The 18,640-nt window shown below is 45.0% G+C and overlaps 1 protein-coding gene across 3 annotated transcripts in view; it reads left to right on the forward strand.

Moving 5' to 3' along the window:
* ezrb (ezrin b) overlaps positions 1-18,015 on the forward strand; it is a 51,315-nt gene extending 33,300 nt beyond the window's left edge. For 2 of the 3 annotated variants that reach the window (XM_031836958.1, XM_031836959.1), the window contains exons 10-15: positions 1,423-1,586; positions 3,207-3,337; positions 6,617-6,777; positions 13,133-13,225; positions 13,939-14,211; positions 16,179-18,015. In XM_031836958.1, coding sequence (XP_031692818.1) covers positions 1,423-1,586; positions 3,207-3,337; positions 6,617-6,777; positions 13,133-13,225; positions 13,939-14,211; positions 16,179-16,343 — 987 coding nt within the window. In that variant the 3' untranslated portion in view covers positions 16,344-18,015. Of the gene's footprint in view, positions 1-1,422; positions 1,587-3,206; positions 3,338-3,959; positions 4,082-6,616; positions 6,778-13,132; positions 13,226-13,938; positions 14,212-16,178 lie in introns of those variants that run through there. The other variant, XM_031836960.1, reaches the window with a different exon arrangement.
* The last annotated feature ends 625 nt before the right edge of the window (positions 18,016-18,640 follow it).

The following is an 18,640-nucleotide window of genomic DNA, read 5'->3' on the forward strand; positions in this document are numbered from 1 at the left end:
ATTTGCCAGCCTTTTGGCAGATATAAACAATTAAAAGCCAATAAATAGAGTTATTGCCGGCCAAATTGACCGAAAAAACTATCCCAAACCAAGAAGGGCCCACGTTTCCCATGCATACCGTTGCATAGGCAACAGTATGCAGGCAGGTGGAAGCAGTATGCATTTTGAAAACATGTACTTGAAACATGGAGGCAATTATTTTATTTCAACTTTATTTTGTTGTCCGGAATTAGGTTCTAATGTAAGTATATTTGGGGTCATTGTCCATTTGGAAGACCCATTTGCGACCAAGCTTTAACTTCTTGACTGATGTCTTGAGATGTTGCTTCAATATATCCCCTCCTCATGATGCCATCTATTTTGTAAAGTGACCAGTCTCTCCTGCAGCAAAGCACCCCCACAACATGATGCTGCCACCCCCGTGTTTCACGTTTGGGAGGGTGTTCTTTGGCTTGCAAGCCTCCCCCTTTTCCTCCAAACATAATGATAGTCATTATGGCGAAACAGTTCTGTTTTTGTTTTATCAGACCAGAGGACATTTCTCCAAAAAGTACGATCTATGTCCCCATGTGCAGTTGCAAACCATAGTCTGGCATTTTTATAGCGGTTTTGGACCAGTGGCTTCTTCCTTGCTGAGCAGCCTTTCAGGTTATGTCAATATAGGACTCGTTTTTACTGTGGATATAGATACTTTTGTACCCGTTTCCTCCAGCATCTTCACAAGGTCCTTTGCTGTTGTTCTGGGATTGATTTGCACTTTTCATACAAAAGTACGTTCATCTCTAGCAGACATAACGCTTCTCCTTCCTGAGCGGTATGACAGCTGCGTGGTCCCATGGTGTTTATACTTGCGTACTATTTTTGTAGAGATGAATATGGTACCTTCAGGCTTTTGGAAATTGCTCCCAACGATGAACCGGACTTGTGGAGGTCTACAATTTTTTTCTGAGGTATTTTGATTTTCCCATGATGTCAAGCAAAGAGGCACTGAGTTTGAAGGTAGGCCTTGATATACATCCACAGGTGTCGGTCAGCCTAACTGTGTTCAGTAACCGCAGATGGGAAGTGTCTCCTTCAAATTAAAGGTTTGGTTTAGTCATCCCTAGTGTTCCTTTCAGCTGCCATTTTAACTTTCCATTCCAAACTAAATGGTCGCTATGGGTGTTGTCGAGTTTCGGACTGTTAGTAGAGCCTTTGTCATTACAACGTTATGGAAACACTAAAGATGGCTGTTTGCAAAACCATTTAGTCTGACCTGAGTTTTGTTCTTTTCTCCACCCTCCTTCACCTTTCTCTCACCCACCACTCTCCCCTGCCCTCCCTCTCTCTCTCTCTCTCTCTCTACTCCCCCCTCCCCCTTTCTCTCTACCCATTCTCTCTCTTTTCCTACCCCCCTCTCTTTCTAATCTCTTCCTCTCTCAGGACTTTGTGTTCTTTGCCCCTCGCCTGCGCATCAACAAGCGTATCCTGCAGCTGTGCATGGGCAACCATGAGCTGTACATGCGCCGCCGCAAGCCAGACACGATCGAGGTGCAGCAGATGAAGGCCCAGGCCCGCGAGGAGAAACACCAGAAACAGATGGAGAGGTGTGTGTGTGTGTGTGTGTGTGTGTGTGTGTGTGAGTTTAGAATTAGGGTGGCCAACTTTCCTCCTGGAGAACTACTGTATGTGCATGCTTTTGCTCCATCCCTACACAAACACACATAATCAGATTCAGAATATCAACTCACGAAAAGGGATATATTGTATCCCATGATCGGAGTTGGCCAAAGTTACAAAAATATGCCATGAATCATATCCTAGCATGTATCTCTTGCTCCAAAGCATAGCATGCTCTTCATTATAGCAAGACATGCTCAGCACCTTTGCAGGCTTCACAGGTACATGAAGTACTGCAGAGATAGGCCACTAGCATAACTAGAGTAATCCCAGCGTAGCACTGATGATTCAGTAGCATGACCTCATTCTGGGATGAGTGACGCGACCTAAAGACAAGGTTGTGGGAGCTGGCTGCTGTATCTTCTAGTGTTAGCGGGACAGGATGGCCTTCGCACAGCTCTTCAACATGATTTTAGATGGCCAGGGTCCGTCACAATCACCTGTAGGACTTTCCCTACACTAGAACCTAACCCTACACTAGAACCTAACCCTACACTAGAACCTAACCCTACACTAGAACCTAACCCTAACCCCACACTAGAACCTAAACGTAAACCTACACTAGAACCTAACCCTAACCCTACACTAGAACCCAAACGTAAACCTACACTAGAACCTAACCCTACACTAGAACCTAACCTTAACCCTACACTAGAACCTAACCCTAAACCTAACCCTATACTAGAACCTAACCCTAACCCTAACCCTATACTGGAACCTAACCCTACCCTGGAACCTAACCCTAAACCTAACCCTACACTAGAACCTAACCCTACACTGGAACCTAACCCTAAACCTAACCCTACACTGGAACCTAACCCTACACTAGAACCTAACCCTACACTGGAACCTAACCCCAAACCTAACCCTACACTAGAACCTAAACCTAACCCTAAACCTAACCCTACACTGGAACCTAACCCCAAACCTAACCCTACACTAGAACCTGACCCCAAACCTAACCCTACACTAGAACCTAACCCCAAACCTAACCCTACACTGGAACCTAACCCTAAACCTAACGCTACACTGGAACCTAACCCTAAACCTAACCCTACACAGGAGCCTAACCCTAAACCTAACCCTACACTAGAACCTAACCCCAAACCTAACCCTACACTAGAACCTAACGCTACACAGGAGCCTAACCCTAAACCTAACGCTACACAGGAGCCTAACCCTACGCTGCCAACCATCAACAATAAAGGGGAAAGGGTGTTTTGTGTCATTAGTCTAGATTGTCTAACCAGCTTATTTAACATCACTGAACAAACTACGAAGGGTATCTGTAGAATGACAGTTTATGCCTGCTACTGTGTGTGTGTGTGTGTGTGTGTGTGTGTGTGTGTGTGTGTGTGTGTGTGTGTGTGTGTGTGTGTGTGTGTGTGTGTGTGTGTGTGTGTGTGTGTGTACAAAGTGTGTCTCTACTCAATGTGTGTAATATCACACAGCGAGAGGGGCCAATGACCCCAGGGTGATTATTACTTAATTAGCCAGCACACGTCAGCCTCTCTTTGTGTCTCACACCGGCCCTCTCTTATCTGCAGGGCCCAGCTGGAGAACGAGAAGAAGAAGAGGGAGGCCATAGAGAGAGAGAAGGAGCAGATGGAGAGAGAGAAGCAGGATCTGATGATGAGACTCTACCAGTTTGAGGAGAAGACCAAGAAGGCAGAGAAAGGTATGCCCGGGGAGAACAGGGTCTGACTGGTGAGGACACTAGGGTCAACCAGAGCACATTTATCACCTAAATGTAGGGAGATGTGTGAGTAAGAGAGACAGAGAATGTGTGTGTACATGCGTTTGTTGGTGTGTGTGCTGCATTTTCATGCCGCATTAAATAGCTTAAATCAGTAATGATATTTGAGAAAATTACTCTGTTGACAACAATTTGCATTTAAATAGTTTGAAAATTTCTATTGAAGTTCTATTTTACTGGAAGTAGTAGTATACAGCTATACCTTGTGCTATGTGTGACTTTATGTCCCGGTGAACCTTAGATAGCCCGGCGGTATTGTTTCTGCATGGTTAGATATCAGTTATCAGGTTGATAAGGCATTTACTGACTGTCAATGCTTCCTCATCGACCTTTGTTTGTAACCTTATATATTATTATACTATACATGGGTCGTATTCATTAGGCATCAAATGGAAGAAAAGCTACTAAAACAGGAAGGGACTACCTGAACGTGTCCAATAAGAAATGCTTGCTTTTGTTTTCCGTTGCAAAACATTTCTGCAATGTTTTGCTACGGTGAGCCCTAATGAATATGACCATGGTTTATCTCCATATTCAGTCTAGCAGACAGCGTATACCTTCTGTCGGATTTACTTAACCGGATTATTATTGTATTATTATTTCCATGAATAGCTGTGGAGAGGGTTTAGGATTACATCATGGAAGTAGAACAACCCTGTAACTACAGTAAGTGCCTGGTGGTTCCATACTATCCATAATGCAATCATACATTTCTAAGATTTTGTACTTCATTTTGAAGGTCTGCTTCAGAGGTCGGTCCTTTGTCCTTACTAACATTTTAAGTGTAATGTTAGAGAGTTGTTAGGGTGGTTCTGATTGTAATGTTAGAGAGTTGTTAGGGTGGTTCTGATTGTAATGTTAGAGAGTTGTTAGGGTGGTTCTGATTGTAATGTTAGAGAGTTGTTAGGGTGGTTCTGATTGTAATGTTAGAGTTGTTAGGGTGGTTCTGATTGTAATGTTAGAGAGTTGTTAGGGTGGTTCTGATTGTAATGTTAGAGTTGTTAGGGTGGTTCTGATTGTAATGTTAGAGAGTTGTTAGGGTGGTTCTGATTGTAATGTTAGAGTTGTTAGGGTGGTTCTGATTGTAATGTTAGAGTTGTTAGGGTGGTTCTGATTGTAATGTTAGAGAGTTGTTAGGGTGGTTCTGATTGTAATGTTAGAGTTGTTAGGGTGGTTCTGATTGTAATGTTAGAGAGTTGTTAGGGTGGTTCTGATTGTAATGTTAGAGAGTTGTTAGGGTGGTTCTGATTGTAATGTTAGAGAGTTGTTAGGGTGGTTCTGATTGTAATGTTAGAGAGTTGTTAGGGTGGTTCTGATTGTAATGTTAGTTTGTTTTTGACCTTATGTTTACTATGTGGTTGTAGTGTTTGTCTAAAACTATATGCATTCCTTAGTGTAGTTCTGTTCTATGTCTAGTACTATGTGCTTCTTCGTGCAGTTCTGTACTATATGTGTTCCTTAGTGTAGTTCTGTACTATAACTAGTACTATATGTGTTCCTTAGTGTAGTTCTGCACTATATGTGTTCCTTAGTGCAGTTCTGTGCTATGTCTAGTACTATATGTGTTCCTTAGTGTAGTTCTGTGCTATAACTAGTACTATATGTGTTCCTTAGTGTAGTTCTGTACTATAACTAGTACTATATGTTTTCCTTAGTGTAGTTCTGTACTATAACTAGTACTATATGTTTTCCTTAGTGTAGTTCTGTACTATAACTAGTACTATATGTGTTCCTTAGTGTAGTTCTGTACTATAACTAGTACTATATGTTTTCCTTAGTGTAGTTCTGTACTATAACTAGTACTATATGTGTTCCTTAGTGTAGTTCTGTACTATGTCTAGTACTATGTGCTTCTTAGTGCAGTTCTGTACTATATGTGCTTCTTAGTGTAGTTCTGTACTATAACTAGTACTATATGTGTTCCTTAGTGCAGTTCTGTACTATGTCTAGTACTATGTGTTCCTTAGTGTAGTTCTGTACTATATGTGTTCCTTAGTGCAGTTCTGTGCTATGTCTAGTACTATATGTGTTCCTTAGTGTAGTTCTGTACTATAACTAGTACTATATGTTTTCCTTAGTGTAGTTCTGTACTATAACTAGTACTATATGTGTTCCTTAGTGTAGTTATGTACTATAACTAGTACTATATGTGTTCCTTAGTGTAGTTATGTACTATATGTGTTCCTTAGTGTAGTTATGTACTATAACTAGTACTATATGTGTTCCTTAGTGTAGTTATGTACTATATGTGTTCCTTAGTGTAGTTATGTACTATAACTAGTACTATATGTGTTCCTTAGTGTAGTTCTGTACTATATGTGTTCCTTAGTGTAGTTCTGTGCTATAACTAGTACTATATGTGTTCCTTAGTGTAGTTCTGTGCTATGTCTAGTACTATGTGCTTCTTAGTGTAGTTCTGTACTATAACTAGTACTATGTGCTTCTTAGTGTAGTTCTGTAGTATGTCTAGTACTATGTGTTCCTTAGTGTAGTTCTGTACTATATGTGTTCCTTAGTGTAGTTATGTACTATAACTAGTACTATGTGCTTCTTAGTGTAGTTCTGTAGTATGTCTAGTACTATGTGTTCCTTAGTGTAGTTCTGTGCTATGTCTAGTACTATGTGCTTCTTAGTGTAGTTCTGTACTATATGTGTTCCTTAGTGTAGTTATGTACTATAACTAGTACTATATGTGTTCCTTAGTGTAGTTCTGTAGTATAACTAGTACTATGTGCTTCTTAGTGTAGTTCTGTAGTATGTCTGGTACTATTTACTATATGTGTTTATGAATATCTCTGTCTTGCAGAAGTGTATTTGTCTTTTATCTGTCAGTGTCTCTCTGAGTCTGACCTGCATGAGGAGCATGTGTTTGGGTGTTTTAGGTGTTTTCCAGGTCGTCTTTGATGCCTTACTAGTCTGTGTATCGTGTTAGGCTACTATCAGATCTCACAACGCCTGAAAAAGTGTTAAACCAGCATCTCTGAAACCACATTAGTTTCAAGTTTCACGTTTTATTTGTCACATGCACAAGTGCAGTGGAATGCTTAACTTGCAAGCCCTTCACAACAGTGCAGTATTCAATATTAAATATATATTCTGTACTCTCTTCCCCTCTCTCTCTCTCTCTCTCTCTCTCTCTCTCTCTCTCTCTCTCACTCTCTCTCTCACTCTCTCTCACTCCCACTCCCACTCCCACTCCAGACCTGCAGGAGCAGATGCAGCGTGCCATGCAGCTGGAGGTGGAGAGGAGGATGGCGGAGGACGAGGCTGCCCGCCTGGAGGCTGAGCGTCAGGCCGCCCTGCTGGCCAAGGAGGAGCTGGCCCGCCACGCCCAGGACCAGATGCACAACCAGGAGCAGCTGGTGAGAACCACCACACAAACATCATACGACCATGTTATAACATCATACAACAATGTTACAACCATCTTACAACTATGTTATAACCATGTCAGAATCATGTTACAACCATGTTATAACATCTTACAACCATGTTATAACCATGTCAGAATCATGTTACAACCATGTCACAACCCCCCTATAACCTTACTGCACTGTACCATAACGCTACCATGTCACAACCCCCTTATAACCTTACCTCACTGTACCATAACGCTACCATGTCACAACCCCCCTATAACCTTACCTCACTGTACCATAACGCTACCATGTCACAACCCCCCTATAACCTTACTGCACTGTACCATAACGCTACCATGTCACAACCCCCTTATAACCTTACTGCACTGTACCATAACGCTACCATGTCACAACCCCCTTATAACCTTACTGCACTGTACCATAACGCTACCATGTCACAACCCCCTTATAACCTTACTGCACTGTACCATAACGCTACCATGTCACAACCCCCCTATAACCTTACCTCACTGTACCATAACGCTACCATGTCACAACCCCCTTATAACCTTACTGCACTGTACCATAACGCTACCATGTCACAACCCCCCTATAACCTTACTGCACTGTACCATAACGCTACCATGTAACAACCCCCCTATAACCTTACCTCACTGTACCATAACGCTACCATGTCACAACCCCCCTATAACCTTACTGCACTGTACCATAACGCTACCATGTCACAACCCCCCTATAACCTTACCTCACTGTACCATAACGCTACCATGTCACAACCCCCCCTATAACCTTACCTCACTGTACCATAACGCTACCATGTCACAACCCCCCTATAACCTTACCTCACTGTACCATAACGCTACCATGTCACAACCCCCCTATAACCTTACCTCACTGTACCATAACGCTACCATGTCACAACCCCCCTATAACCTTACCTCACTGTACCATAACGCTACCATGTCACAACCCCCCTATAACCTTACTGCACTGTACCATAACGCTACCATGTCACAACCCCCCTATAACCTTACCTCACTGTACCATAACGCTACCATGTCACAACCCCCCTATAACCTTACCTCACTGTACCATAACGCTACCATGTCACAACCCCCCTATAACCTTACTGCACTGTACCATAACGCTACCATGTCACAACCCCCCTATAACCTTACCTCACTGTACCATAACGCTACCATGTCACAACCCCCCTATAACCTTACCTCACTGTACCATAACGCTACCATGTCACAACCCCCCTATAACCTTACCTCACTGTACCATAACGCTACCATGTAACAACCCCCCTATAACCTTACCTCACTGTACCGTAACGCTACCATGTCACAACCCCCCTATAACCTTACCTCACTGTACCATAACGCTACCATGTCACAACCCCCCTATAACCTTACCTCACTGTACCATAACGCTACCATGTCACAACCCCCCTATAACCTTACCTCACTGTACCATAACGCTACCATGTCACAACCCCCCTATAACCTTACTGCACTGTACCATAACGCTACCATGTCACAACCCCCCTATAACCTTACCTCACTGTACCATAACGCTACCATGTCACAACCCCCCTATAACCTTACTGCACTGTACCATAACGCTACCATGTCACAACCCCCCTATAACCTTACCTCACTGTACCATAACGCTACCATGTCACAACCCCCTTATAACCTTACTGCACTGTACCATAACGCTACCATGTCACAACCCCCCTATAACCTTACTGCACTGTACCATAACGCTACCATGTCACACCCCCCTATAACCTTACCTCACTGTACCATAACGCTACCATGTCACAGCAAATTGAAACCCTGCTATAACCCTACTATACTGTACAATTCTGAAATTGACCTATCTGTGACACAAGACTGTGTTAGCCTGCTGAGCTTAAGCCTAAACACCACCTCTTCAACATGTAAAACTCCAAACCTCACCTCACTAGTGCACTGTGCAGAGCTGAAATGAACTCCTCCATGCAGCACTGAAGACTGCGCCTCTGTACCTTACTGTAATTAATGTCCTTCACCACAGTAAAAGTGGACTACATCCTTTTATGCCAGACAGTGTCCACCCCACCCTGCTCTGCACCAGACCACACACAGGGTCACTGTAACAGACCTGACAGTAAACCTGTAGTCTAGGGAGAAGACTATTGACAGTGGAACACTGAGGCTGTTTTTACAGGGAAAAGATGGGACAACAGCCACTCTGAACCAACCCCATAACAGAGCAATGTGTCATGATAAACAGATAAAGACACAAGACAATAAGCCACTATAAAACACCAAAATGGTCCGTCTCTGTGAAGAAACAGAATGTAGGATACGCTACAGGGTTTGCTCTAATGGGGCTTTCCTCAAACATGTAATGCCTCGCTATGAACCCATATATACAACAGGCACCACTAGGATGAACATTACAACACAATCTACGGTTTCTCTCAACATCTCCTCAGCTTTAACTAGGTAGACTGGAATCTCCAGTGACTAAGCAGCAGTCTAGCCTAGCAACCTGTTGACTGTTTTCAATAGAGGCTGTGTTTGCCCTTTTTGGGCCAGACACCAATTTTACAGCTGAACACAATTGGCAGAGGTGTTTTATGGTCAAGTGTGTGTGTGTGTGTGTGTGTGTGTGTGTGTGTGTGTGTGTGTGTGTGTGTGTGTGTGTGTGTGTGTGTGTGTGTGTGAACAACAAAGCAGCGTACTGAGCCCTACAATAAGCACTAAGCACTGTACTCTACTCGAATGATCATATAGTTAGATAGAGGACTCCAGATGAATATAACCCGTTTTAATGGCGCTGCCCATGCTGTCAGAGATGCCAGGTTGGCACAGATACAAATATGAGTCTTCTATCTAACTCTATGGCCCACACTGACGTCATTATACCTCATCACCAGTTTATTAGCCCCAGCACTTGAGACAGACTGGACTCTGGCCAGCCCCAGCACTTGTTTAGTGAGACTGGACTCTGGCCAGCCCCAGCACATGTTGAGACAGATTGGACTCTGGCCAGCCCCAGCACATGTTGAGACAGATTGGACTCTGGCCAGTCCCAGCACATGTTGAGACAGATTGGACTCTGGCCAGCCCCAGCACATGTTGAGACAGATTGTAGTCTGGCCAGCCCCAGCACATGTTGAGACAGATTGGACTCTGGCCAGCCCCAGCACATGTTGAGACAGATTGGACTCTGGCCAGCCCCAGCACATGTTAAGTCAGATTGGACTCTGGCCAGCCCCAGCACATGTTGAGACAGATTGGACTCTGGCCAGCCCCAGCACATGTTGAGACAGATTGTAGTCTGGCCAGCCCCAGCACATGTTGAGACAGATTGGGCTCTGGCCAGCCCCAGCACATGTTGAGTCAGATTGGACTCTGGCCAGCCCCAACACATGTTGAGACAGATTGGACTCTGGCCAGCCCCAGCACATGTTGAGTCAGATTGGACTCTGGCCAGCCCCAGCACATGTTGAGACAGATTGGACTCTGGCCAGCCCCAGCACATGTTGAGTCAGATTGGACTCTGGCCAGCCCCAGCACATGTTGAGACAGATTGGACTCTGGCCAGCCCCAGCACATGTTGAGTCAGATTGGACTCTGGCCAGCCCCAGCACATGTTGAGACAGATTGGACTCTGGCCAGCCCCAGCACATGTTGAGACAGATTGGACTCTGGCCAGCCCCAGCACATGTTGAGACAGATTGGACTCTGGCCAGCCCCAGCACATGTTGAGACAGATTGGACTCTGGCCAGCCCCAGCACATGTTGAGACAGATTGGACTCTGGCCAGCCCCAGCACATGTTGAGACAGATTGTAGTCTGGCCAGCCCCAGCACATGTTGAGACAGATTGGACTCTGGCCAGCCCCAGCACATGTTGAGACAGATTGTAGTCTGGCCAGCCCCAGCACATGTTGAGTCAGATTGTAGTCTGGCGTGCCCCAGCATATGTTGAGTCAGATTGGACTCTGGCCAGCCCCAGCACATGTTGAGACAGATTGGACTCTGGCCAGCCCCAGCACATGTTGAGTCAGATTGGACTCTGGCCAGCCCCAGCACATGTTGAGACAGATTGGACTCTGGCCAGCCCCAGCACATGTTGAGTCAGATTGGACTCTGGCCAGCCCCAGCACATGTTGAGACAGATTGGACTCTGGCCAGCCCCAGCACATGTTGAGTCAGATTGGACTCTGGCCAGCCCCAGCACATGTTGAGACAGATTGGACTCTGGCCAGCCCCAGCACATGTTGAGACAGATTGGACTCTGGCCAGCCCCAGCACATGTTGAGACAGATTGGACTCTGGCCAGCCCCAGCACATGTTGAGACAGATTGGACTCTGGCCAGCCCCAGCACATGTTGAGACAGATTGTAGTCTGGCCAGCCCCAGCACATGTTGAGACAGATTGGACTCTGGCCAGCCCCAGCACATGTTGAGACAGATTGTAGTCTGGCCAGCCCCAGCACATGTTGAGTCAGATTGGACTCTGGCCAGCCCCAGCACATGTTGAGTCAGATTGGACTCTGGCCAGCCCCAGCACATGTTGAGACAGATTGGACTCTGGCCAGCCCCAGCACATGTTGAGACAGATTGGACTCTGGCCAGCCCCAGCACATGTTGAGACAGATTGGACTCTGGCCAGCCCCAGCACATGTTGAGACAGATTGGACTCTGGCCAGCCCCAGCACATGTTGAGACAGATTGGACTCTGGCCAGCCCCAGCACATGTTGAGACAGATTGTAGTCTGGCCAGCCCCAGCACATGTTGAGACAGATTGGACTCTGGCCAGCCCCAGCACATGTTGAGACAGATTGTAGTCTGGCCAGCCCCAGCACATGTTGAGTCAGATTGTAGTCTGGCGTGCCCCAGCATATGTTGAGTCAGATTGGACTCTGGCCAGCCCCAGCACATGTTGAGACAGATTGGACTCTGGCCAGCCCCAGCACATGTTGAGTCAGATTGGACTCTGGCCAGCCCCAGCACATGTTGAGACAGATTGGACTCTGGCCAGCCCCAGCACATGTTGAGTCAGATTGGACTCTGGCCAGCCCCAGCACATGTTGAGACAGATTGGACTCTGGCCAGCCCCAGCACATGTTGAGTCAGATTGGACTCTGGCCAGCCCCAGCACATGTTGAGACAGATTGGACTCTGGCCAGCCCCAGCACATGTTGAGACAGATTGGACTCTGGCCAGCCCCAGCACATGTTGAGACAGATTGGACTCTGGCCAGCCCCAGCACATGTTGAGACAGATTGGACTCTGGCCAGCCCCAGCACATGTTGAGACAGATTGTAGTCTGGCCAGCCCCAGCACATGTTGAGACAGATTGGACTCTGGCCAGCCCCAGCACATGTTGAGACAGATTGTAGTCTGGCCAGCCCCAGCACATGTTGAGTCAGATTGTAGTCTGGCGTGCCCCAGCATATGTTGAGTCAGATTGGACTCTGGCCAGCCCCAGCACATGTTGAGACAGATTGGACTCTGGCCAGCCCCAGCACATGTTGAGTCAGATTGGACTCTGGCCAGCCCCAGCACATGTTGAGACAGATTGGACTCTGGCCAGCCCCAGCACATGTTGAGTCAGATTGGACTCTGGCCAGCCCCAGCACATGTTGAGACAGATTGGACTCTGGCCAGCCCCAGCACATGTTGAGACAGATTGGACTCTGGCCAGCCCCAGCACATGTTGAGACAGATTGGACTCTGGTCAGCCCCAGCACATGTTGAGACAGATTGGACTCTGGCCAGCCCCAGCACATGTTGAGACAGATTGGACTCTGGCCAGCCCCAGCACATGTTGAGACAGATTGGACTCTGGCCAGCCCCAGCACATGTTGAGACAGATTGTAGTCTGGCCAGCCCCAGCACATGTTGAGACAGATTGGACTCTGGCCAGCCCCAGCACATGTTGAGACAGATTGTAGTCTGGCCAGCCCCAGCACATGTTGAGTCAGATTGTAGTCTGGCGTGCCCCAGCATATGTTGAGTCAGATTGGACTCTGGCCAGCCCCAGCACATGTTGAGACAGATTGGACTCTGGCCAGCCCCAGCACATGTTGAGACAGATTGGACTACTCTGCCCTGTAATGCTCTCAGCCTTGAATTAAAACCTGTAGGCCTCCACACTATCCCCTCCACCCCTCGCTGTCTCTCCATCCCTTCCCACAGACATGTAGTCTTTTGTGTACTGTACCCAACTGTCTGTGACCTGTCGCCCTCCTCCTCTGTCTTCCTCCTTGTCTCTCCCAAATGTGTAAGTCCTCACCTCTTTCCCTTCTCTCCTCTGTTGTCTCTCTCAGGCCGCAGAGCTGGCAGAGCACACAGCTAGGATCGCCCTGCTGGAGGAGGCCAAGAGGCGCAAGGAGGAGGAGGCTGACACATGGCAACACAGGGTGAGTCGGCCACACACAGACATGAACAAATGCATGCACGCATTTGTACGCATGCACAAGCACGCACAGTTGGATGCGCACACACACGCACACACACGATCGGGGCTCTATTAAATCAGATCCGCTTTAGCCGGTATCGGAGGTGAAACTGCATTAGAGCTGTTAAATCCACAAGCGGCTCCCGGCACTATACCTAAAGCGGATATTGCCATTGGCTGCATGGAGTCGCATTAACATAAATCCCATGCAGCCTTGTTTACAAGTTTGAACACTGGAATGTGAGATGTAATCTACACCACCGTTAGGCTGATAGAAATCCTAATTAATCAAATTTTTCAATTTGAGCGCTATTATTTCTTGATAGCCTACATTTTCTCGCTCTGAACTTCTAACGAGAATGGGACGGCTGGGGCTTCGTGACATTGAACAAGGTCAGCTGCTCACCGATTTGACAGCACCAACGTAGTTACACCTCCGACAACGCCAATATATCAACTATGCGGGTGTCGGCTATCGCCGGTTAACGCTTGATCTGATTGAGTCTAAGCCTATGTCACACAGTCAAGTAACTGTAGTTACTCTACCTTTCATATGGAATCACTTTTTGCTGTGGCTCAAGATGAGAACTGGTTGTATTGTAATGTGGGGAATTCCAGAGTGTTCTCTAGTAATAACCCTCTCTCTCTCCCTGTCCTCCCACCCCACCCCCCCAGGCTCAGGAGGCCCAGGACGACCTGCTGAAGACCAAGGAGGAGCTGCAAATGGTGATGACGGCCCCCACTCAGGCGCCCCCTCCCCCCATGTTCGTGGAGGTGCCCATGTTTGTGGACAACCAGGACTTTTTGATGGTGGAGGAGCAGAACGACAGCGAGAACAACAGCACGTACAGTGCCGACCTGCAGAACGAGGGCTTCAACGACCACCGCCTGGAAGAGGAGCGCCTCACCGAGGCCGAGAAGAACGAGCGTGTGCAGAGGCAGCTCATGGTAAGAGCAATTAGTTTGCAGCAAGACGTGCGAATTTGCAGGGATTGGTTGGTTGCTTAATGGGTTGAGTATCACTTGATTGATCACTTGATTTGATTGTTTAAATCATTAATTCATTAAATCACTCAGTCTTGAATCATATATTACTGGTTGAAAATCAACCTACAGTTGAAGTCGGAAGTTTGCATGCACCTTAGACAAATACATTTAAACTCAGTTTTTCACAATTTCTGACATTTAATCCTAGTAAAAATTCCCTGTCTTATGTCAGTTAGGATCACCACTATATTTTACGAATGTAAAAGGTCAGAATAATAGTAGAGAGAATTATTTATTTCAGCCTTCATTTCTTTCATCACAGTCCCAGTGGGTCAGAAGTTTACACACACTCAATTAGTATTTGGTAGCATTGCCTTTAAATTGTTTAATTTGGATCAAACGTTTCATGTAGCCTTCCACAATCTTCCCACAATAAGTTGGGTGAATTTTGGCCCATTCCTTCTGACAGAGCTGGTGTAACTGAGTCAGGTTTGTAGGCCTCCTTGTTCGCCCACGCTTTTTCTATAGGATTGAGGTCAAACATCATCATGAAGGGACAATTTTAAATGAAACAAATAGCTAATGCAACAGTGATGTTAGTTAGTAGGAGATATGAGTCTTTGAAATTACTTACCACGGATATAAAGCGCTCCACACGTCATCGTGTGGAAAAACGGCCTAGAAAGGCAAGCGACAGCAGCGAACAGCCTACTCTGCCCCGCTTTTAGCTGATCCAACGTTACAACATGGCAATTGGTGCTTTGGAAACATGCTAAAGTACAGAATGACTGCTGGGAACATGTCTACAACTTCATCAGCAAGCTGTCAAACTATTGTAATTAAGTGCCAAGCTACACACTGTTTATCAGTAGTGCCCAACATCCTTAGCTAGTTAGCTAAAATTCCATCCCTGCGTTTGTCAGTGAAGCTAGTTAGCAGCAGGCAGGCTACAACAAGCTAAATCAGCTGATGAGTTCACTGGCAACCAATATACTTGCACATATTTTGTGCAGGAGTAGAGAGATGTAATTTTGTTTTTACAACTTTCTCACTGTTTCATGGCGAGTGAGTCATGCACAAGACAGGTCGCGGGAGACAAAGCTCGCAAAAAAAGTGATGAGTGGACATCGTCTCAATGCTCATTTAGCCCAAAACACTTACAAATTTGTGATCACTATCGAACACAACAGCAAGTGGCCATGTGATAAAGGGCTTAGGGTTCAAGTGTTAGGTTTGAGGTTCAACCTATGGCTGAGATAGATAGATAGAACGTCATTGCGCCCTAGCAGTCACATACTCAATAGAACTACCATGCGAAATAGGACCATATTGTGCATTTTTTTATTCACGTGGAATTAAATGAATTTGTCTTGTTGTTTTAACAGAAAACAGATAAAAATGCAGTTTAAAACGTTTAGAACATTTTTCCATTTGTCACATCGCTAATTCTGATTGGATGGTACAGAATTACATATATTCGTATATTTACTTGGTAGTCCACTACAACAGATAATTATAGACTAATAGGTGAAAACTACTTAGCCAAATATGGCATTCAAATTATGTTACCAGGGAGCTAAAATGGTAGGTGAAAATATATGGTTAACAACTCGAGTTTCCCTTCCAGGAGAATGTGTCATTGTCAGTCTGGAATAAGCAGCTCTAGCAGAGGAATTTCTCTGTCAGCATTGTGGTAGTTTCTCAGAATAGCGCGGCTTCTGAGCAGAAGTGAAGCGTTTAACACTGCATACGTACTATTTGTGTCTAAATATAATATATAGAATATTCTGGATATATTTATTGGATTATTATAAAGATCTGGTTCAAATCCGGATCTTCAACAGCTTGTTGTCCTGTTGTTCACTCATGTCCTTGGCATGTTCCTCCCTGGTTGACTTCTTCTTGACTCATCGTGTTCCTCCTTGCAGGCCCTGAGCTCGGAGCTGGCCCAGGCCCGCGACGACACTAAGCATACCCAGAACGATCTGCTCCACACGGAGAACGTGCGCGCCGGCCGGGACAAGTACAAGACCCTGCGGCAGATCCGATCGGGCAACACCAAGCAGAGGATTGATGAGTTTGAGGCCTTATAAGAAGGCCCCTCCCCAGAGGCCATGAGGGCCACACAGCCACGTACCCTTTCTGAATGGTCACTGAACTAATCCCTGCACTGCCACACACACACACACACACACACACACACACACACACACACACACACACACACACACACACACACACACACACAGGAGCAGTATAAAGAGAGTGAGTGATACACACATCTGCCTCACCACTTTTACCAGTTCCTCCTTAGTGAGAACTTACTCCTGTAAAAAGGCTTTTCAAATTCTTGTCAGAAAACTTACTAGTGCCAAAATATATATTATTTTCTTTTAGCATAACAAATCTTCTTTCTGTTTTGGTTATATGTAATTTGATGCGATCAAACAAAATCACTCACCATTATTTTTAACCAGAGGTGTGATTATGAGTTGTGGGACTACACAGTAATAGTACGCCATGATGTGCACCTGATAGACATCAAGTACAGCCAATCAGAGCCTTGCTTTTTGGTGTTTTCTTAAATGTGGTGTCAATTTTGAAAAAGGGTAATATTTATTTTTTTCTGACAGGGACCACTCAGAAAGGGGAACATACAGTATATTAACTTCATACTCTTACTTGCAGAAAAGTTTCCTATGTTCTGTTTCATTCTGTTTTTCCATAATATTTGAACACTTTCATTTATGTTTCATATTGCTCCACAGTATCTGGGAAATCATGAATAGTTTCATATTTATACGATAAATGGTTCATTTAAAAAAGGGTTATTTCCTCTTGGTTTGTATATTTCTGCTATTCTACTAATGATCACAAGAACATTTAAAATGCATCAGGTTCTATATCAACCAAAATAATGATAGTTTTGTGTTCCATAAGGTTTTCTTTTAGATCAGTAAATTAAAGAGATTTATTTGTAAATTATAACTTTCTTTTTTACTTTAGAACATATTCCACTGTTTGTCATCAAATCAACATAAGGAGACCATGCAGTTCACGGTAGCTAGCAGCATTTTGCCATGCAGTTCACGGTAGCTAGCAGCATTTTGCCATGCAGTTCACGGTAGCTAGCAGCATTTTGCCATGCAGTTCACGGTAGCTAGCAGCATTTTGCCATGCAGTTCACGGTAGCTAGCAGCATTTTGCCATGCAGTTCACGGTAGCTAGCAGCATTTTGCCATGCAGTTCACGGTAGCTAGCAGCATTTTGCCATGCAGTTCACGGTAGCTAGCAGCATTTTGCCATGCAGTTCACGGTAGCTAGCAGCATTTTGCCATGCAGTTCACGGTAGCTAGCAGCATTTTGCCATGAAGTTCACAGTAGCTAGCAGCATTTTGCCATGCAGTTCACTGTAGCTAGCAGCATTTTGCCATGCAGTTCACGGTAGCTAGCAGCATTTCCAAGGCATACGTGCATATTCTCCAGGAGAAAAATGCTTATACAAAAACACTTAGGACTCTATTCAGTCTGCATCACTGAAGCGTTACAGATTGCGTTTTAGAAATGTAAAGGTAATTTCCGATTGAGCCGACACATGCAGCGTTTACCGGGAATACAGTCTCACCGTTCCCTCTCTGTGGATGTGTGCTAGACTCGGTTATTACTGACACTATAACCAAAAGACACAGTGCTGCCGCTGGCCCGCTGTTCTTTATAATGAGGTGTTTAGCATATTGGCAATAAAGATCTATGATTACAGCTTCATACTGTGTTTTTTTTTCTCACTTTTTGATCTTCTGACTTGAGGTAAAAATGTTAGCTAGGGGTTAACTACAGGTTACAGAAACTCATGAATAGAAAGGACAAGAAGAAACTAAAAGAACGAGACAACCACATGTTTTCTTATGTTGTAGACAGTCACTTTCTCAGACGTTTAATGACTTTCATTCATTCAATGTTATCAAGGTGAGCATGCTTAAAGCACAAGGAATATTCCCCTCAAAATACAACTTAACGTGATTTTCCACTTGAACACCTCAGTTGTAGGCCATTTTCCAAGGAAAGTAGAAAAATCATGTTGGGTTGTATTTGAGTGGAACGTCCCTTTAAAAACAGTAATAAAGAACAATAGGGTTCCTTTTGAGTAGAACATCCTTTTAATACATAAAAGGTCATCAATTGAACATAAATAGTTCATAGGAGGGACTTTCACTAAGCAAGGGCCTGACAGTTAGTGCAAATAGAGGTAAAGGTAGAGTAGGGGCTCTATTCAGTCTATTGCAGAAATGTAAAAGTAATTTCATATTGAGCCGACATCAGCAACGTTTACCGTAAATACAGACTCCGCTAATGTGGGAGCATTGCCTTTAAATTACGCTGAATTTCTGCG

Source organism: Oncorhynchus kisutch, linkage group LG12 (assembly GCF_002021735.2).
Source record: "Oncorhynchus kisutch isolate 150728-3 linkage group LG12, Okis_V2, whole genome shotgun sequence".
Lineage (NCBI taxonomy): Eukaryota > Metazoa > Chordata > Actinopteri > Salmoniformes > Salmonidae > Oncorhynchus > Oncorhynchus kisutch.